Source organism: Corvus hawaiiensis, chromosome 20 (genome assembly GCF_020740725.1).
Source record: "Corvus hawaiiensis isolate bCorHaw1 chromosome 20, bCorHaw1.pri.cur, whole genome shotgun sequence".
Classification (NCBI taxonomy): Eukaryota; Metazoa; Chordata; class Aves; order Passeriformes; family Corvidae; genus Corvus; species Corvus hawaiiensis.
In genome coordinates, this window is record NC_063232.1 from 3,625,750 (window position 1) to 3,645,113 (window position 19,364).

Consider the following 19,364-nt stretch of genomic DNA (forward strand, 5'->3'; position numbering starts at 1 on the left):
GAACAGATATTAAGAAGTAATATATTGGTAAATTATGAGCTTGTGTTGTTTAAGTGGTGAGAAAAGTCCAGGAGCTCAGTAATATTTCCAACAGTAATAGCAAAAATGCTTCCTGCCTTTTTTTCCCCATGGTAGTTTGAGATAAGGGAGTCAGATATCTGGGGATTTTGAAAGTATTGTGATCTTCTGTGAGAGTGGTATGTGTTTGTTTAATTTCCCAATTTTATTCTGTAGTTTAGAGGAACAGCTAATTTCTATGACAACAGACTATTTTTTTTTTTAATTTGAGGAGGTAAAACCCCCCTGCAAAACAATACTAGATTTTGTACAGCAGAGCTGCGTCCCAAGCATTCCATGGAAGGAAGGGCCAGGATTATTTCGTGGTCTTCACTTAGTGTGAATGAAGGACCTTTGACAGACTTTGTGTGTTTATGTACACATGGATTCGCACTCCCAGATTTGGCGATTGGAAAATTTTAGTTCCTTTATTCCATTCTTCAAAGCTAATTATACTTCATTTTATTGGACACCTTTCTTCCTCCTTGTAATTATTTGCAGTATTACTTACTACATTTTGGTTTTGAACTGCAGAGGTCAGTTTCTGCTTTTATGCTCTATCAGCTTCCAGACTTGGAGATCAGAGTCGTAACTGCACAATTCAAGTACAGGTTTCTTTATTTGCTGAGGCAACATTGCAGAAGTAGGTTAAGAAGGATCTCACATGGTCAGGCAGGGGTTTAGCAGAGAACACAGAGTTCAGATCCACATTTGACATGAACTTCAGAGGATTTATTCAGACTATATGAAAAAAAATCTTATTTGCAGAAAAAAGCAGAAGAAGCTCACAAGATTTTTGAAGGTCTTGGTCCTAAAGTTGAATTGGTAAGTTGTGGAATTCTGCTTTTTTTCTTTTGTTCTATTTCCTGTGTTGCCAGTTGCTCTAATTCTGTTGTGCTGATCAGCTGCAGTTCTGTGATGATGTATAGAAGAAATGTGTGTTTAAATGCACTGGTGAGTTGGGGCTTGATTGAGTTCATTGGCCACATAAAGTGTGATTTTTAAAAAGATTTGAATCTGTTTGAGAGAACAGGTTGGAGTATGAAGAAATGAAGTACTGTTATATACATAAGTAGTTACAATCTAATTTTAAGTAGTGAAATCTATGCTTTGTGCAGAATATCTTCTAGTCCCTTCAGCTCTGCTGCATCTCAGATTAAGTGCACTGTTGCCAGAATACTAAAATATTGTTAAATGTGTTGCATACACTTTTAGAGTTCCATGCATTGCAAAGTGCTAAGTGTTCCTTTCTCATCCAAAATTGCAGCCACTTTACAACCAACCATCAGACACCAAGGTCTACCATGAAAACATCAAAACGTGAGTGCTTTAATACCCTGTCATTGTCCCATTCAGGGCATCTGGATTTAAACATTCCCTCACATTTTTCATTGCTGTCATTTCCAAGTAGGATGTGTGAGTTTTAACCATAATTAAAAGCTTCCTGTCCATGTAACTTTCTGATTTCTTTGTTGTAAAATAGCTCTGCAAGATGTGCATTATATGTGCTGAAGGCAGAGGGAAGCCCTGGCTTTCCATCTTCATTTAAAGATAAAAATAAATAATAAAACTTAAGCTGGCTGTCCTTTAAAAGCTTCTCTTAAAAAAAGTAATTCTTGCTCCACTCCATCAAATAGATTCATATAGAAGTTCCAAAGTACTTATTTCTTGAACAATATATTGGAAAACTTAACTTTAGGGCTGAATTGCCAAGACTTTTCCCCCCTAAAAGCATAATAGCTTAAACCAAATGTTCTCATTTTAGCATATTACCCCTCCTGTGGTAATGGAAAGCACCTGCCTTGAAATGGGAGCCTTTTGTGTCTCAATTGCTTATTTCAGCCAGCTTCAAGAATCTCCTCTCTGAAAAAATACAATATTAGGTGATTTAGCTATCTGGACTTCATTGGGAATTTACCCTATTTTTTATCCTGAAACTGTTACTCATAATGAAACTCTGGCCTCTAGGATTGAGATGAGTTTTGAGTGGTTTTGAAGCGCCTGATTCTTATATAGTTCACTTTTTTCCCCTAATTCTGTTTCCCAGAAACCAGGTGATGAGGAAAAAGCTGATCCTATTCTTTAAAAGAAGGAACCATGCAAGAAAACAACGGGTAAGAGCACCATGATTTTCTAAAAGCAGCATGTGGCTGGTTTCCTGTCTGGACCCTTGTCTTGCATTCCCAAATGTAGTGATTAGAAAAATAAGACCTCAGGCTAACACAGGTGTGGTACCAGAAGGTGGGATAGTTCTAGAAAGCAGTAATGACAATTACCAAATACCACTGGGATGTGTAAAGCAAAAAAATAGTGTATAATATTCAAAATCTACATTTTTATATCCACTTCCTCACTTCCTCTGTGCTGAAAATTTGGTATAAGTTATCTTCATAATGGAAGGGACTAGAGCAGGAAAAATCTGTGCATTCCAGGAGTCTGCCCATGTGACATGTTCTGATCACTTGGTGTATTTTGCTTAGTTCAAGGTTTGCTTTTGGAATTTAACAGGAACAGAAAATCTGTCAACGTTATGATCAGCTGATGGAGGCATGGGAGAAGAAAGTAGACAGGATAGAAAATAATCCACGCAGGAAAGCCAAGGAGAGCAAAACACGGGAGTACTATGAGAAACAATTCCCAGAAATCCGGAAGCAGAGAGAACAGCAGGAAAGATTCCAAAGGTATTACTGGAGATTTGAAATATTCCTGCAAAATATCTCTTCAGTTTTAAGTTTTAAAATTATTTATTATAAAATTGGTTAATTTTAGTGATTAAGTTTTATGCTCATCACCTTCTCGCTTTAAAAAGAATTTTACTGTGTCATGAAGTGAAATGTTCTTCCATTTGTTCTCTGTGTTTCCATGGCACTGAGCTCATGTTTCACTTCCCATCCTAAGGATCTCCATGACTTTATCTATCCATTGTCATATGTCCCCTTTCCTGTCCCTCCCCTCCAGCTGTGCCAGTCTCATCCCTTGGTGTCCTCTCAGGCCGCTGTGGTGATGTCCCCGTGGTTCCTTTCCCATCTCCCTTTTCAGATCTGCCATCAAACCCCATATTTCCCAAAAGGAACACAGGAAAAGGGCCAATTAGCAAAAGGCTGCTTAGGTTGTGGTGTCAGTGAGCCAAGGAGAGTTAAGTTGCTCAGTAAGGTGTTTGTGGAGTTCTGAAGACAATTGGAGCATCAGCTTCACATGAGCCTGTTCATTTTGGGCACACGCTCTAATTTATTCTGGTATTTTTCTGTCACTGGGTGTCTGTGTTACTCCTGTGTTTCATGATCCCTGTATTCATTAGCCCCCACACTCCAAAACCATTTGTCTTCTTAATTAACAATTTGACTGATCTTTTGTTGTACTTGCCAGGTAATTTTATTCCAGACATTTTTGCATTTTAAAATATTCAAGGTGCAACAATTAAGGCCCTATTATTTAATCTATCAGACATTTGTTAGATGGAAACTACAAGGAGTCTTAAAAGGAATGAAGTGCAATTCATTTAAGAGTTCACCTTGCAGTACTGTAGGTAGATAGATAAGATTCAAATTAGAATTAGGTCAAGTTTGATTTAGTGTTGAAATCTGTTTATCTGATGTTCGAAATAATTTCAATACACCTTTGAGAGTTCAAGCCCCATAAAGATTTAATCTCATCTCTTATAACCATCTGCCTACATCACCTTTCTTCATAAAACATGGGGAAAGCAGAGAGTTTGCAATACATTGTGAAGGCTGCAAGATTTTGTGGAATCAGGAAAAGAAGAAAGTAAACTGTTAGAAGGAGAACAGCACTCATACATAAGAAGCTTTCCCTTGAAGAATCTATCATGTCTTTGTAATTGCAAACTACTGGGGACAGGGTCATCTCTTTATGTTATATTTACATTCTCTAATGTAATGGCCTCTTTGTCTATAGCTGTGCTGTAATACTATTGCTATGTAAATACTAAAGGTTTTTTCCTCAGATTTTGTGCAAATGGATTAATTCAGTAAAATCTTTGAGGTATTTTGTCTCTCCATTTAGTAGTGATTTTTACCTCTGAAATGCTTTTTGACCCACATGCTGTGGTATATTGTTATGATGTTCCTGAGGGTGAAGATCACAAGCTGAAAAATTCTTCCAAATTACAGCTCTCCCAATCAATTCAAAAGTGGAAATATTTCTTTTGTAAAAGTTTCAGTGCTGTATTAGTAACTTGACCAAATTGATAAAAGGCAAATTTGGTGTGGTTTTCTTAAAAAAATAAAAGGCTCTTTCAAGGTGTATCAGTTGTACTAATTAAGGTGATAATTTCTGTGCCACTGATGAACATTTCTCATGCTCAGCAGAAGCAAATTCATTTATCTGAAGCACCTACTTTGCAGTGGAATTGGTGGTAACACCTTTTTCTGTGCCCTTTCTGCTGAGCTTTGCAAATTCACTGTAAAACCAAGCAGGACATGACGAAGTTTGTGCTCTGACTCTCCGTAAGAACGACCGGTCCTAACTGATTTGAGAGACTGGCAACAGCATTGTAAGGAATTTTGAAGGTTGTTGTGGTGTGCAAAACCTGCAGATAGAGCTAATTCCCACTTTATCCTTTTTCCCCTCTGTGTTCTCCTCATCCTAGAGTTGGCCAAAGAGGGGCTGGCCTTTCAGCAACGATTGCTAGAAGTGAACATGAGATTTCAGAAATCATCGATGGACTCTCTGAGCAGGAGGTGAGGCTGGTGCCTGTACTTCACTGTAGAAGCACAGCCAATAAATATCCTTTCATTGGCAGTGAAAGGTCTCTTGCAGAGGGTTTGTTTCTGTGATAAGAGAAAGCTCTTCTCTCTTGGAAAGAATCTGTGTGAAGTGTGGCTTGAAGCAAGTCTTACAAATACTTTTCTTTTGAGGGTTTTGCTTTCTAATTGTATCTACCCTAGATTTTTCTCATGTGGCTGTTCATTGCAGGCTTGCTGCAACCTAGTTTTTTACAGCTGTAACAAACATGTGAAAACTCTTCCTTTTCTCAAGCCCTCCATCATTTTGGTTTTCCAGCAGTTGTGGCGCTGTTTCCTTTAGCTGACTGTAAATGTTCACTGGGATAGTGACAACTTCTGCAAGAGTTAAGACATGTACAAAAACAAGTCCCAAGCTGACTGTGAATGTGGAGCTTTAAGAGTTGTGTAATTCAAGAGCTGTTAACATCAGCAGCAACACTTTGTGTGTTCTTTACTTTTCCTTTTGTTGTGTAGAATAACGAGAAGCAAATGCGGCAGCTCTCTGTCATCCCTCCCATGATGTTCGATGCAGAACAGAGACGGGTGAAGTTCATTAACATGAACGGGCTGATGGAGGATCCCATGAAAGTTTATAAAGACAGGCAGTTCATGAACGTCTGGACAGACCACGAGAAAGAGATTTTTAAGGAGAAGTAATGGCCTTTCTTTTCTTTTTATTACATTGAAATGAGAGTTAATTTCCCAATCATGTAAAGCTAAATCAGGAATGCTGAAGCTTTTGTGCAGTAATGTTTGATAATGTTCTTAGTTGGCTGTAATAAATATTGCAAAATTTTAGACTTATTTTTCAACTGAGTATGCTCACATGCATTTAGTCCTTAAATACAAAATTCTCACAGAAGTACCTTAGTTCCTTTAGTTACTTCAGTATAATGAGAAAAGTAGAGATATGATCTCATTTTATCAGATCATAAATTTATCAGTTAATTTTGAGTGCTTAGTTCTAAATTTGCACAGTGTAAAAACTGGGCTTTTTAGACTAATTTCACTCATGTAAATGAAGGGATTGCGATGGAACAGATTGTGTGCAGGATTATTTTGCTTGTTTGATCATGGATAATGTTGTTAAACTGAAATAATTTCTGATTTGTAAAAGGTTTGTCCAGCATCCCAAGAACTTTGGTCTAATTGCTTCCTACTTGGAACGAAAGGTAAGACATTTTTTAATGTAAATAGAGCCTAGGGTGGGATCCCTAACTTTCCAAATGTAAGTCACTTACCCCAGCATCATTTTGTCTTCCTGAAAAAAAAAAATCAAGTCCAAAAAAGTTATCACTGTAACAGAATTTTATAATACTTGATCAGTAACACAATCAGTGTGTGCCAACAGAAATTATTGCAATGACACAATTGGTAAAGATTAAAGACAATGGCACCTCATTTAGTTTGAATGTTTGCTTGTTGAAGCAGGTAAGCTTTAACTATAATAACTATAAGCATAGATAAGAACAGCCTTGGCTCTGCTGAGCTGCTGTGCTGACCCAGAGAAACCTTCCAAGTCAGGGAGATCCTACTGCCAGCTCAGTCTTTGGGATTAATTTTAGTCTTTAGAATTTGATTTGGCAGAATTGATGTAAGAATTAATGGAGAATTAGGATTTGTTAAGACACACAACAGAACCTTGAATGTGTACACTTACTGTAATAAATGGAAGCTTTTTTATTTTAGTCTGGGGGCTTGAATCGTTTTAAGTGTTCAGAGAAATTAAAAACTCAAATCTTATCTTTTCAATAGGAGTAAAGCCTACTTTTTCCTGCTTTTTTCACTTTAGAATGTTCCTGACTGTGTATTATATTATTATTTGACCAAGAAAAATGAAAATTATAAAGCCCTTGTGCGAAGGAATTATGGTAAACGCAGAGGAAGAAACCAGGTATGTTGAATTTATTCATCACTTGGGTACTGTTATTTTGTTGCTTCATGCTTACAACTGTTTCATCATGTGAGATAGCAACATGTTACAGGCATAAAGGGGAGAGAATTATTTTTCCTTTGTTGCATACTTGCCCTTTTAAAATTTAAGTGATCTGATCTCAAGGGTGTTGTTGGTTAGTTTGGTTTTAATTCTGTGTAATATCTTCTCCCTTTGCACATTTATTACTTGTTTTAATATGACAATTCATTTTTTTTGAGGACCCACCACAGACATTGAGACTGAATCCATCATTAAATCCTATGTTGGAGCCAAGAGAAATTAGGTTTAGCATGTGACTTGCAGTGGAAAATGTATAATCTGTTCATAATGTCAGTGTTTGCCAAAAAGCAGAAATTAATAGTGGTCTTTATTTGGTGGTCAGGCTCGAAGTCAAACTGGAACTTCAGAGCGAGAAGAAAGAGACCAATTTAATGCATGTGAATAGAAAATTCTGCTGATTCAGGAAGTGTTCCTTTGGAAGTCTTTGGAAAGGAAAAGAACAGCATTTTATGTACCAAAAGCTTATAAATACATGTGCTGGGCTACCAGGATTAATGTGGGTATTGGAAAACAAAATAACCCTGGAACTTTGGGGCTGCACAAATCTGCTCTGCAAAACAGTAAATGCAGTAAATATAAATAAATGCACTGAAATACACAAATACTGAAAGTTTTCTAGGAGTCCCAGTAAATGTATTTTTTTAATATAAAATTGCTGCAAATGGATTCAACTGTTGAGTGGATCCTGTTCAGTAGAAACAGACATCAGGTTGTGCTTCCGTGGTGCTGTTGTACTTAAACCTTTTGAATTATGGGCTGGTGTTCTACAAGAAGAGTCCTGTCATGGGAGGGTACCTTGTCTGTACCCCACAAATGATGGATTGCTTAGGATAAGGTCATTGTCACTGTGCACAGGATTTCATAGAACTTCTGCTCTGATGGGAGAAATTACTGGAAATAACCTGTATTTTGCCAGGATTTCTGTTAGAATTTCTAAGCCTAATAATGCTTCTTAATAGGAAAGGTTATTGTTGTTGGAGTAGTGATTGGGGAAGGATTGCAATTGAAGTCTGGATGTGTGACAAATGAAAAGAAGATGGAAATAAACAGGATTGTCCAAATGTGGACAATCACTGTGGACACTGAACAGAGGTAGTGCTGCCATTTGGAGTGACTCTGTTTCTTGTGCCATTATAAAATGAGGTTGGTGTGATCACAGGAAGTGTCCCATGTTGAGGGGTATCTTTGCTAGGTGCTGTTCTAAGGGGTGAGGAGACAGAACTGGCTTAGCTGTAGTGCAGTGGAACTGGAGATTCCAAGATACTTAGGAAGTCATTGCTGTATATTTAAATGTCTTTTCCACGTTGTTAAACTTCGGAATATTGGAAGTGGTAGAATTCAAAATTTGGATGGACTTTTCTGTCCATAAATGGCCGCTTTCCTTGGATAATGTATATAGACCAGAAAGGTTTTCATTCCAGCCTTAGACACACAGGGGCATGGATTTGCTTGGTGAATTCAGCTCAAGGTGCTCTGCCTGACTTTGTGACTGCTCCTGTGAGTGCTGATTTATATGTGAGTAACTGAATACATCAGTTGGAACACTGAAGGTTTGTCCAGCTCAGATTACTTGCTCTTGGAATTGTAGCAGAGTTTTGTACTTCGTAATTGCTGGTTCTTGATCCACATGAAGTGCTACAGCAGATCCCTAAACTTTGGGCAACTGCTGTCCAGGCTTAATGTGTGCTCTGTTAAGGATGCAAGTAAGTGCCAGGTTTTTCGCTCTGGAGAGGGTTGAGCTGGACTTGCCAACTCAAGGAAATACTCTCAGCACTCTGAAAGGGAAATTTTACCACTCCTGGAAGTTTAAATTCAGAAGTATTGCAGTTAGCATGTTAATAGTAAGGAACTATATGGTGCCAAAAATCATATTTGTATTTATAATTTTATTCATGATTAATTAGCAACATCTATAACAGCTAGTAAAAAAGAACTTGAGAGGGTTGAACTGCCTGGCTTGCCAGAGCTTTTATCTTACAGTTGCAGAAAGCAGCTCACCCCTTCCCCCTCCTGTACCCCAGCTTTGTTTGAAGCTGATATTTTTCATATCTCTCAGTAGCAACTTGAAACTTTCTTGCTGATTGGCAAACACGAGTCATGGAAGATTTATGAGGTGCTCCAGGATGGGCTTAGGCCAATAACAGGTGCTTCAGCTTAAACTCTTAATAGTTCATATATTTTTGTAAATTAGAAGGCAAGCAAGTAGAATATTGCAGCAGAGGAGATATTAATCATGGTAACGACGTTGAAGTCCTTCAGAGAATGCAGTGAGCACAACTTGGCTCATGTTTCAGTGTGGGGGCTTTCACTTGAGAGAAGCTGAGTGCTGGATCAAGGATGTGAAGCGGAGAGATGCAAGGCTAATAAAATTCTGATATGTGTTTGTCCTCAAAAAGGTCTAGAAAGAGCTTTTTATAAAATGCTGCCTAAACTGTTCCAGACTGTCCAGACAGAGGCAACTGAACAAGTGTGTCTTAAACCAAAGCTTGTCAAATGTAGAGCAAGTTTTTAACATAGAATTGAGAGAAAGCCATGGCTGTACGATGCTTTCACTTCCCTATCCCTGGAAGTGTTCAGGACAGGGCTTGGAGCAACCTGTCTGGTGGGAGGTGTCCCTGCCCATGGCAGGGGATTTGGAATTAGATGATCTTTAAGGTCCCTTCAAACCCAAACCATCCTGTGATTCTATGATTCCAGAGAATTCCTTAAATAACTCGTTGACAGAAGGTTTCTTTAAGCAAGGCTTTAAATGAATTTGGTAGCCAGGCAGTGGTGGGTGCTGGCTGTGTCCCTGCAGTGTGTGTGGCTGGAGCCTGTGGCCAGGCAGCAGGTGGGAGGCCAGTGATGTGAGCAGACAGAAATTCGCCGCGTGTGTGTGACGGGGATCACCTCTGGTGACTCCGGGGAGATTAGAAGGTGCTGTGTGAGAGGGGCAGCACTGCTGCAGGCAGCTTAAGTGGCAGAATGACACCATTTCCTGGAATAAACACGTTGCTGGGTCAGGCAGCCTCTGCTAAAGAGTTGTGTGATGTCGCTGCTGGGGTGGGTTTTGTCCTTTTGAGCCGTGCCCTGAGCTCAAGCCCATCCCCTTTGTGTGGACAGTAAAAGTTTTAATCAGCACATGAATGTGCAGGAACGTCGCTGACCGAGGCTTCGACTCCTTTAAGGTTTGTGTTTATGCATTGATTATGCAGCTTAAACAGAGAACCAAGTGATGTTGAGTTGGCCAGGTAAGAACAGGATTTTCAACAACTGTTTTCTAAATAGATTAGATATAAAATAATTCTCTTTAAATTATGGGGGTTTTAAAATGCAGTTTTAACTCCTTGCTTTTCAGGTCAATCTATCTAGCAAGGTGGAAATAAATTATATTAGCATGTCTGTGACATCTTGCTTGAAGGAAGTCTGCATAATCAATAATCAGCACTTTAATTGCTAATAATTTGCAGTCAGATGATAGTGGTTAGTGTTTAGGGTTTCTGCTCCAGTTTACAGTATTAAAATGTCAAAACCAAGTCAGTTTGGTGACTATCTCCAGCCTCAGTTTTGTTAGTGAAACAGTGACACCTGCTGCTGCACTCATAGGGAGGTTCCTTCCTCTGTGAAGAAGAAAAGCCTGTTTTTGAGGAATTTTTCAGTAGATTGTAAAATCTGAGTTCATGAAGTGCTAGAACAGCAATCTTATCATTCTCTGTCGTTGTCTTGTAGTTCTCTGTCCTTGTGTTTCCATGAATTGCCAAGTGTACTCTGGGTATCTGTTTGAGACAAGCACAGTGTTTACTGTGCTTGTAAAACTGTCATTTCAGTAGAGAAAAGAGTTGGTTTTTTAATAATTCTTTCTGTACACCCACTGGAAATTCCAAACCAAATTTTTTAAAGTTATATTTCTTAAATACTAATGGAAGTTCTGAGAAAGCGACTTGGAGTTGGTTGTAACTTTCATGCTACAAGACCTTCTGCTCCCCAGTTGTAAGATCATGTTTCACTATAAAATGCACAAAGTTAAAAAATAGAATTTGAGAGGAGCAACACCCTCACTACGCAGGGCAGGCCTCACTCAGCACTTTTAAAACATAGCTGCTCATTTTTAGTGGGGCACACAGCAGCCAATGTGGGATTGTACACAATCCACGCTCATGCTGCAGAAACCTCCTATACTTCCATGGAATTTATAAGGCAGAGATATTCTATTCTTATGCTGACCACTGTGCAGTGCCTGTAACTTAAAATGTTATCAAGTGGGAAGTAAGGCAGCATCAGTTTTTGTGCTGCTCTGAGGACAAGATGCTGCACCTTTGTGTGATCAAGTTATCATCTAAATCCCATTTCATTTCAGCAACAAATTGCTCGTCCTTCTCAAGAAGAAAAGGTAGAAGAAAAGGTAGAAGAGGAAAAATCAGACAAATCAGAGAAAAAAGAGGAGGAAAAGAAAGATGAGGAGGAGAAGGATGAGAAGGAGGAATCTAAGTAAGTGTATACATACTGAAATGCATTAATTCACCCTAGATTGCAGGTTTTGGCAAAGATCAGAACAGGATTTGCATTAGCCTGCCAGTGAAATCTGGACTGAAAACTATTTCTTTTGTGTATTAAACAATTATTTTGGACATACAAATTTCTCTGTCTTGCTGAGCTAATCAGACCAGTGGAAAAAGCAATGGGGTTATTTTTTACACATGTAATGATTTCCGTATCTTGTTAGTTTGGGCTTTTCTCATATGTTCTAGCACAGTATTCATATTTTCTTTGAAGTTGACAATATCATGTATCTGTGTTACTCTCTAGCAACTGGAAGTTGTGGGCAATAAGTGAATTCTGTTTCACTAAAGGCATCTTTTGGGTTCATGGATTTTTGTTTGTGGGGCTTAGGGTTAGGTTGTACATTGATTTTTCAGGGATATCTGCTCACAATGGCTCTCTGAATGTGACTGAATTACATTTTACCTACTCCCAGAGAGAATACCAAAGAAAAGGACAAAACTGAAGTTGCACCAGAAGAAACAGAGGAAAGGGAGCAGGCGGCTCCTCGGGGCCGAAAAACTGCCAACAGCCAAGGTCGGCGTAAGGGCAGAATCACAAGATCAATGACAAATGAAGCTGCTCAAGCAAATGCTGCTGCAGCTGCAGCCACTGAAGAACCACCACCGCCTCTGCCACCCCCACCAGAACCTTGTGAGTAGCATTTACAGGACTCCCAGGGCCCCAGCTGCTCGTAGGCTCCTCACTGACACGGAGCCGTTGCCGGGCATGCAGTGCACTTCTGTTTTCCTGTTTAATATTCCAGCTTTATTATTTATAATTTTGTGACAGTGTGGAACTGTTAAACTTCACAAGTGTAACTTCATGAATAGTGCATGTGCAATCAGCTGACTGTTAGAATGATGTGAGGGGAGAAAAGGCAGTTCAGCCCTTCTGTGATAACACCTTGTCTCCCTGACCTCTCTGCAGGGTCTGCAGAGATCCAGATGCCTGTGACACAGATTCACTTACAGGCTGCAGCTCACAAAGGATGTTGTTAAATAATTGGCCTGGTATTTGAGTACTTCAGGGAGCTTCATAAGCTGAAATAGATCTTAGCAAGTTGTTGTTGTTTCTGCATTAGATGGCAAGAGGCATTTTTAAAATAAAATGTTACTTTCTTGGCTGGTTTGGTTAAAAAAGACGATGCAGTCTCTGAGTGTATTTTGGAAAAGGCTGACCTAATTTGTGGTGGTGCAGAAATACCAGAATATCTTGTGGCTGGTAAATAATTATCCAGGATGGCAGGGCAGGTTGTTTTTTTTCTTGCAGTGCTCTGCTGTGGCAAAATTTGTTGCTGCTTGTGCTTCAGCTGGGTAGTTACAGGCAGCTGCTATTCTAGAACTTGTTACAACTCTTTTGTTACTCAGATGTTCTGACTGTAAAGGACAGAGTAAGTGGGAACATCAGTTCTTGTGTAACTTAAAACAGCAGAGATTCTGAGAAGCATTCTTGCTCCATTGATACAGTGGGGTTTTTTAAGCAGTTGGTTTTTTAAGGCTGAAGCAATAGTGGGTTCTGCTTTTGTTTTCTTTTGTTTTATTTTTAAACCATTTTTGCAGGGTTTTCTGGAAAATCCGAAATAGCTTTTCAGTGGATCAGATACTTTATAGTGTCCTACTTTTGTGGTTTGTTAATGGAAGCTGTTGCAGGGTCTTTGTTACATGCTGTGTGTAATGGCAGATTTTATGGAAAGGAAATGGAGGCTGGTGCAGCTCAGCGCTGTTCAGAAATTTAAACAGGATGATACAAAATCCAGAGGAGTGAATGAAAAGCACTTTGCACTGAATCATACTTAGTTTCCTTCTTGCTTTCACTTACTGGGTTTTTTTTGTTTTCTTTTCTTTTTGTCCATTTATCCAGTTGGAGACTCAGTTAATGCAGGAACAGTAGATTTCTTGACACCACTAACAGCACTGAACTAGCTTATCACATGTTGGATTGCTGCTTTTAGTAGCTGATGGTAATTACTGACATTTAAAATAAAATTTTAGTGATAAATACACCAAACTTACTTACAAATGTTCCTTGACAGACAGTTAATCACAGTTTTGTAGGCAGAATAGTTTTGAACAGTTTTCTCTACTGAGATTGGGGTGGTTCCTTCTTTATCTCTGACTTGGTTTAATGGAGATTGACTGCTTCCCTCTGACAAGAGAGCTTTCCCCAGTGACCTGAGCCAGCCAAAATGTAAATAGATTTCTTGACTATGGGATGCATAATTGGTGCCATGATAATGAGTCCTGGTCTTTCCTCTGCTCAGTGTCTTTGTTTCTCTTGCAGCTTCTACCGAGCCTGTGGAGACATCCCGCTGGACAGAAGAAGAAATGGAAGTTGCTAAGAAAGGTAAACCTTGTAAAGCCTTTGACTTCCTTCTGGATACTTGCATTTACAAAACTTCAAGGATTTACTGAATCACTGAATACATTTGCTGTGACTTTCACCAACACTATGCTGAATAATTTGCAAATTGCTGTTGGTTTTTTAATGAAAAAAGAGAAAAAGCAAACGTCTTTAAGAGACAAAATGATTTTTGAGACTCATGTTGACTCTTTTCCTATGGGTTACTTAGAACTGTTTGGACAGCAGTACTTCCTATCTTACCCTCCCATAGGCATTGTTGTTCCATTTGCTGGGGTTTGGATAGCTGAGTTACTCATCCTAGTAAATACTGGTTCTTTTACGTTTGACCAGGTCTAGTGGAACATGGGCGAAACTGGGCAGCAATTGCCAAAATGGTTGGGACAAAAAGTGAAGCTCAGTGTAAGAACTTCTACTTCAACTACAAAAGGAGGCACAACCTGGACAGTCTCCTCCAACAGCACAAACAGAAGGTGAGTGCTGTGGACATGGAATATTTTGCAGGGGAAAACTCGTATCTTTCTGAAGTCATCCATCACACTTCACTAAGGCTGTTTTGCAATCTCCACTTGTTTCCTTTTCTACTTGTTTTTTTGTTGTGACATAAATCTCCTAGAAAGGGTGGCTGGTACTCACTGACCTGTGACAGTAGCCACTCCTTGCTTTGAAATGCAACAGAAAGCTTTGTACCAGGTAAAACACTCGAGCCTGAAGAGTTCTTCAGCGCTCTGAAAGCCACGTTCCTCACCAGTGCATGAGCAGCTGTAGATGTACAGCAGCTCCTTGAAACACAGCAAGCACTGACCTTACCAAACAGAGCAGGAGAGGTGGTAGAAGTCCTGGAAGTGAAGGTTTGGGGGCATTTAAAGTAGAACTCTGTGTGTTGAAATCCTCTAAGCTGCAGTGCTATCCTGGTCTTTTTGCTGCAGTTGTTCTGTAGTCCCCCAAACATGCCGTGGTTTGTTCCCAAACTTGTTTTTGGTCAGGAGCAGCAAAAGTTGGCCTGAAGTTGAAAGAGTGTCCCCTTGTTGACTGTGCTAAACAGAGATTCTCTGTCCTTCATTTCAACCTCAGACTGGTAAATGGGAATGCAGTAAAAGGCAGTAATAGCTGTGAATTCTCACTACATTGTCAATGCTGTGTCTCTCAGTCTTCACGAAGGCCCCGAGAGGAGCGAGATGTGTCACAGTGTGAGAGTGTTGCTTCAACTGTGTCAGCTCAGGAGGATGAAGATATTGAAGCATCCAATGAAGAAGAGAACCCAGAAGACAGTGAAGGTAACTTTTCTGGGAAGGAAACTTGTGTGTGCACAGAAAGGAGTCTATGTTTGTGCTAATTGTCTGCTCAGAAAGCTGTGTTCCACTTCATGATGTTGTTGTTCAAATGCTCTTTCAGTTGGATTTCAGCAATTTGAACTCACTTGAGGGGATGAAGCATTTTTAGAATTTAGCAGCCTAAAGATGTTGCTGCTTAGTATTTTGAGATGCTTTGATTATGCTGTCATCTGGAGTGTTGAAACAAGTTGAATCAAATACGCGTAACCTTTGGTAGCTGATAGTCTCAGAAAAGCTTCAGACAAGCAAATTCAAGTGGTGGTTTTTTTGTTGTTTCTTTTATATATATTTGTTGGTTGCAACTGCTAATTTATAGACACTCAATGTCAGTCAGTCTTGGCTGGCCTTTTGTGAAGCAAAAGGCAATAGAATTCACGAATGATGAATGAGAGAAGATGACTAAGTGTTGGGTTTTCAGTAGTTGGTATTTTTTAGTTGCAGTGTTTGTATAATTCAGCCAATTGTTCATTTCTATAATAAGTCAAAATTAATTGTTTTGCAGATGGGTTGGTTCAAGTTGATGGGTCCTTTTTGCACCCAATTTGTCAGATTTCATTAATGTTAAACCTTAATAACAAAATATTTTTTCCCCAGGTGCTGAAAATAGTTCTGATACAGAAAGTGCTCCATCTCCAACTCCAGCAGAACCTGCTAAACCAACTGAAGAAACTCCATCTGAGACTGCTGCTCCAAAAGTAACCACTGAGGGCCCAGCAGAGCAGGAATCTGCCATTAAACCTGCAACCAGCACATCTCCCTCCTTAACAGCTCAAAGTGTATCAACAGCTGAAACTCAGAACCCCGAGCCACAGGTCAAGGAAGAAATAAACACTGAGGCAGAAGAGCCTATGGAGGTGGACAGTAGAAGCCATCCAGCTGAAGCTAAGCCTGTGATTACTCTTCCAGTTCATACCAAAGCAGAACCTGTAGAGACTGAAATGAGGCTACCAGAGAATATTCAAGTGAAAATAGAGAGTGATACCAAAGAGAGAGAGATGGACAAGCCCAAGGAAAAGTCAGAACCGGAGGAAATGGACTATAGCCTGTCCCAGCAAGTTACTACAGCCAGACAAGAATCCCATTCAGATAATGATTCCAGTGCCACCTGTAGTGCTGATGAGGAAGTTGATGGAGAACCTGACAGACAGGGGTGAGTAGGGCTTTGAAAGGACAACCTTTGGAGCTTTTTCTCTTTTGGGAATGGCTGACACCACTGAGGGTATTTGAAATCTTTTCAGCATTGTGTTGGTGCAGTTCCTGTGTCACCCCAGCATGGCACTGGAGCCAATGCCCCCCTCCCTCTCAGTGGTTTAATATACACACAGTGCCAGGGATAGATGTTTAAATGTCAAAAGTATCCAGTGTCATGGAGTGCATGTGGGCTTTGGAAGAGTGCAGGTGGTGGTGTTTCTGCACTCTCTTGCCTCTTCAAACATCATCTTTCCACAAATGTCTTAGCCCTCCATGTGAAATTGTTCTGTTGTAGACTCTGTTTATTTTCTGTGGACTAAATACACGTAATCCTTCCTACCCACTGTGCTTTTCCAAAGCACTCTCTGTAAAGAAGGTTGCATTGTTGGAGTACTGCATACATAAATTTCTGATGTGGGAGATTCTGAGCTCATATTTTGGTATTTCTGTGCATTATGAAAATGTAGCAGCATCTGTTGCCTCTTCTACTACATGTGCTGTGGGACAAAACACAACGTGGTTCTGACTCTTTAACTCTTTGTCCAATCTGATAAATGTGTTGGTTTTTTGAATTTAAGAGTTTTGCCTGTAAATTTTTAAAGATGTGTAATGTTGGTCCTTTTGGTGATATTTTTCCCTTCTGTCTCTTTTTCCAGTATCTTCAGCAGAGAGTCAAAGCCCTCACTGTTAAATCCCACTGGGTCAATACTGGTATCATCCACGATAAAGCAAGGGCAGATGGACCTGCAACAGCTTCACCACCGAGCTGCTGTCATCCCACCTATGGTATGGGGGATTTTCAGTGCTGTTTCAAAGAGTGTTTGTTACCCTTAGACCTAGTCACAACACTAAAGCAGGAAAAAATCATTAAACAAATGAAGAAAAATATGATTTATTTATTATCATATTTTTCAGGGGGAAAGGAGGTTAAGTACAACCAAGTATAAACCCAGTAGCTTAAAACCAGGTGTGGACCTTTTGAAACACCCAGACTGCAGGGGGAAGTTGAACTCCACAGTTGCTCCAGGAAGTGCCTGTGAGGGTGTCCCTGACATTGTCCCCTCGCTGTCCCCAGGTTTCCTGCAGCCCCTGCTCTGTCCCCATGGGCACCCCTGTGAGTGGTTACGCGCTCTACCAGCGGCACATCAAGGCCATGCACGAGTCAGCCCTGATGGAGGAGCAGCGCCAGCGCCAGGAGCAGCTGGACATGGAATATCGGAGCGCTGTGAGCCCCTGTGGCACCTCCAAGAGCCCCAGCGTGGAGTGGGAAGGTTGGTGTTCCCACACCTGGGCTGGGATAAGCCCGTGGTTTGTGTCAGTGTGTTACACTGCTGCCTCATGGGAGAGCGACAGTTTAGTGTGATAAGGAACTGATAACGAACTGCTCCTTGCTGGAAGGAACCTGCCCACTCTGCTGCACTTACTGTTGAAGGGCTACCTTGTAGCCCCTTTATATAAAGGCAGAAAACTGGTTCCATTTGGGTCAAGCCCAAAAATGAGTTGTTCCTACAGAGGAAGATGCAATGTGTGGGTAAGAGGAGCAGATGATTCTGGTCTAGGGGAGCCCTTTCAGAAGCTTAAGGTGAAGGTGGGAGTATGAGCAGAGTTAAAAGGAATATTTTACTGCATGGAGTGCATGCATGGACACTGAGCACTGAAATAGGGCACAAAAGGTTGGTGGAACACAAGTTTAATTTTAATTAAACTTTAAGTTTAATTAAAAAGTTTAATACTTCTTTTTAATTGCACCGTTTGTACCTGATGGGTGTGTCTGGCATTGGAATAGGCCCTTTGTTAAAACTGTGCTGTAAGTTGGACCTTTTGAGTCCAATTTCTAACTCATGATTCTTCTCTTTCTGATACCTTCAACCTTCCCAGGAAAACCAGTGGCCTATATGCCTTATGCTGAGGTCAAGAGAATAGAACAGGAAGCACAAGTGCAAAATCCAGCCACAAGGTCAGCATCACCCTACAGGTTATCACCAAGAGAAGTCAATAAAGCCTCTCCCCAGCCTGAGATGAATGCAGCTCGCTACAGTGTCCCTCCAGGTAAAGATTTGGAGGATCAAATTATTCTCTAAACAATTTGTGAATTAATAGAAGAATAATAATTTTCTCTGTGTGCGTGTGAAGAGGTGCTCAGTGTTTTTCTAGCCCAGTGAGGCTGTTTTTGTTCTTCATTGTTGCATCCACTGCATAACATGTATTTTAATAAGCAAATAGAATGGTCTGAAAAGTATCAGAACAGCAAAGAGGCAGTCATCAAGAGATTTTCATTTTCATACAAGCACTGTCCTATTCATGGGTGGCCTTTCTTATGAAGGGAGCAGTTGAGGAAAAGGGAAAGCAGCTGCTATCCCTGGCATTAGTTTCTGACTGTAATCACTCTGTATTAAAGTCTGAATGTCTTATAAAACAGTGAAGTAACTGACAAATCTTACTTCTGAAACTTGGATTGAAGCTTTTCCCTTCAGATTATAATGTCATGCTAAGACAAGACTAATCAGGGAAACTTAGATTATGCTTGACTCAGTTGCATTCCATGTAGAGAATAAGAACTTTTTAAAAACAGGAAAATAACTAAATATTGGACATAGTGAATTGCAGAGCTGTAAATACAGCTAAAGTAGCTTTTGGATATTGTGAAGCAATTCCCATTAGAAGTTGTCAGCTGAACTGTGCTATTTCTGTTCACACTGCAATGTTTAATGTACAATTTTTCCCCTCAAGTTCTCCAGCCAGCCCCTCACCAGGTGATAACCAATATTCCCGAAGGAGTTCGCCTGCCCACAACCAGACCCACGAGACCACCACCACCACTCATTCCATCCTCCAAAACCAGTGTGCCATCAGAAAAACCTTCCTTCATCATGGGAGGCTCAATCTCACAAGTAAGAGAATTATTATTTGAAAATCTGTTTTACATCTTTTCTTTTTTTCCCCCTTTCTCCGATCTTCAACTTCTTGTACTCAGTTATGGAGTCACAGCATTAACCCTTAAGAACTACCTGTACATGTCATTCTAAAAGTCTGGGAATTACAGGAGCTTTAGAAATGGAACATTTACTCACATTTAAGGGCATGGATATCCAGTTTAGGTGACCTGCATCTCCAAACTACCAGTGATACTCCACTCCTGCTGCTCTGTGCTTTGGGACATGG

At 40.1% G+C, this 19,364-nt stretch overlaps 1 protein-coding gene across 2 annotated transcripts in view; it reads left to right on the forward strand.

Annotated features, from left to right (window-relative positions):
* NCOR1 (nuclear receptor corepressor 1) overlaps nucleotides 1–19,364 on the forward strand; it is a 55,939-nt gene that overhangs the window by 20,123 nt on the left and 16,452 nt on the right. For both annotated transcript variants that reach the window (XM_048324803.1, XM_048324802.1), the window contains exons 7-24: nucleotides 826–882; nucleotides 1,325–1,377; nucleotides 2,105–2,171; nucleotides 2,566–2,738; nucleotides 4,667–4,757; nucleotides 5,277–5,455; nucleotides 5,920–5,974; nucleotides 6,595–6,696; nucleotides 11,135–11,265; nucleotides 11,753–11,970; nucleotides 13,600–13,662; nucleotides 14,011–14,150; nucleotides 14,828–14,954; nucleotides 15,606–16,161; nucleotides 16,859–16,988; nucleotides 17,278–17,473; nucleotides 18,081–18,251; nucleotides 18,933–19,093. In XM_048324803.1, the coding sequence (XP_048180760.1) occupies nucleotides 826–882; nucleotides 1,325–1,377; nucleotides 2,105–2,171; nucleotides 2,566–2,738; nucleotides 4,667–4,757; nucleotides 5,277–5,455; nucleotides 5,920–5,974; nucleotides 6,595–6,696; nucleotides 11,135–11,265; nucleotides 11,753–11,970; nucleotides 13,600–13,662; nucleotides 14,011–14,150; nucleotides 14,828–14,954; nucleotides 15,606–16,161; nucleotides 16,859–16,988; nucleotides 17,278–17,473; nucleotides 18,081–18,251; nucleotides 18,933–19,093 (2,670 nt within the window). The remainder of the gene's footprint in view (nucleotides 1–825; nucleotides 883–1,324; nucleotides 1,378–2,104; nucleotides 2,172–2,565; nucleotides 2,739–4,666; nucleotides 4,758–5,276; nucleotides 5,456–5,919; nucleotides 5,975–6,594; nucleotides 6,697–11,134; nucleotides 11,266–11,752; nucleotides 11,971–13,599; nucleotides 13,663–14,010; nucleotides 14,151–14,827; nucleotides 14,955–15,605; nucleotides 16,162–16,858; nucleotides 16,989–17,277; nucleotides 17,474–18,080; nucleotides 18,252–18,932; nucleotides 19,094–19,364) is intronic.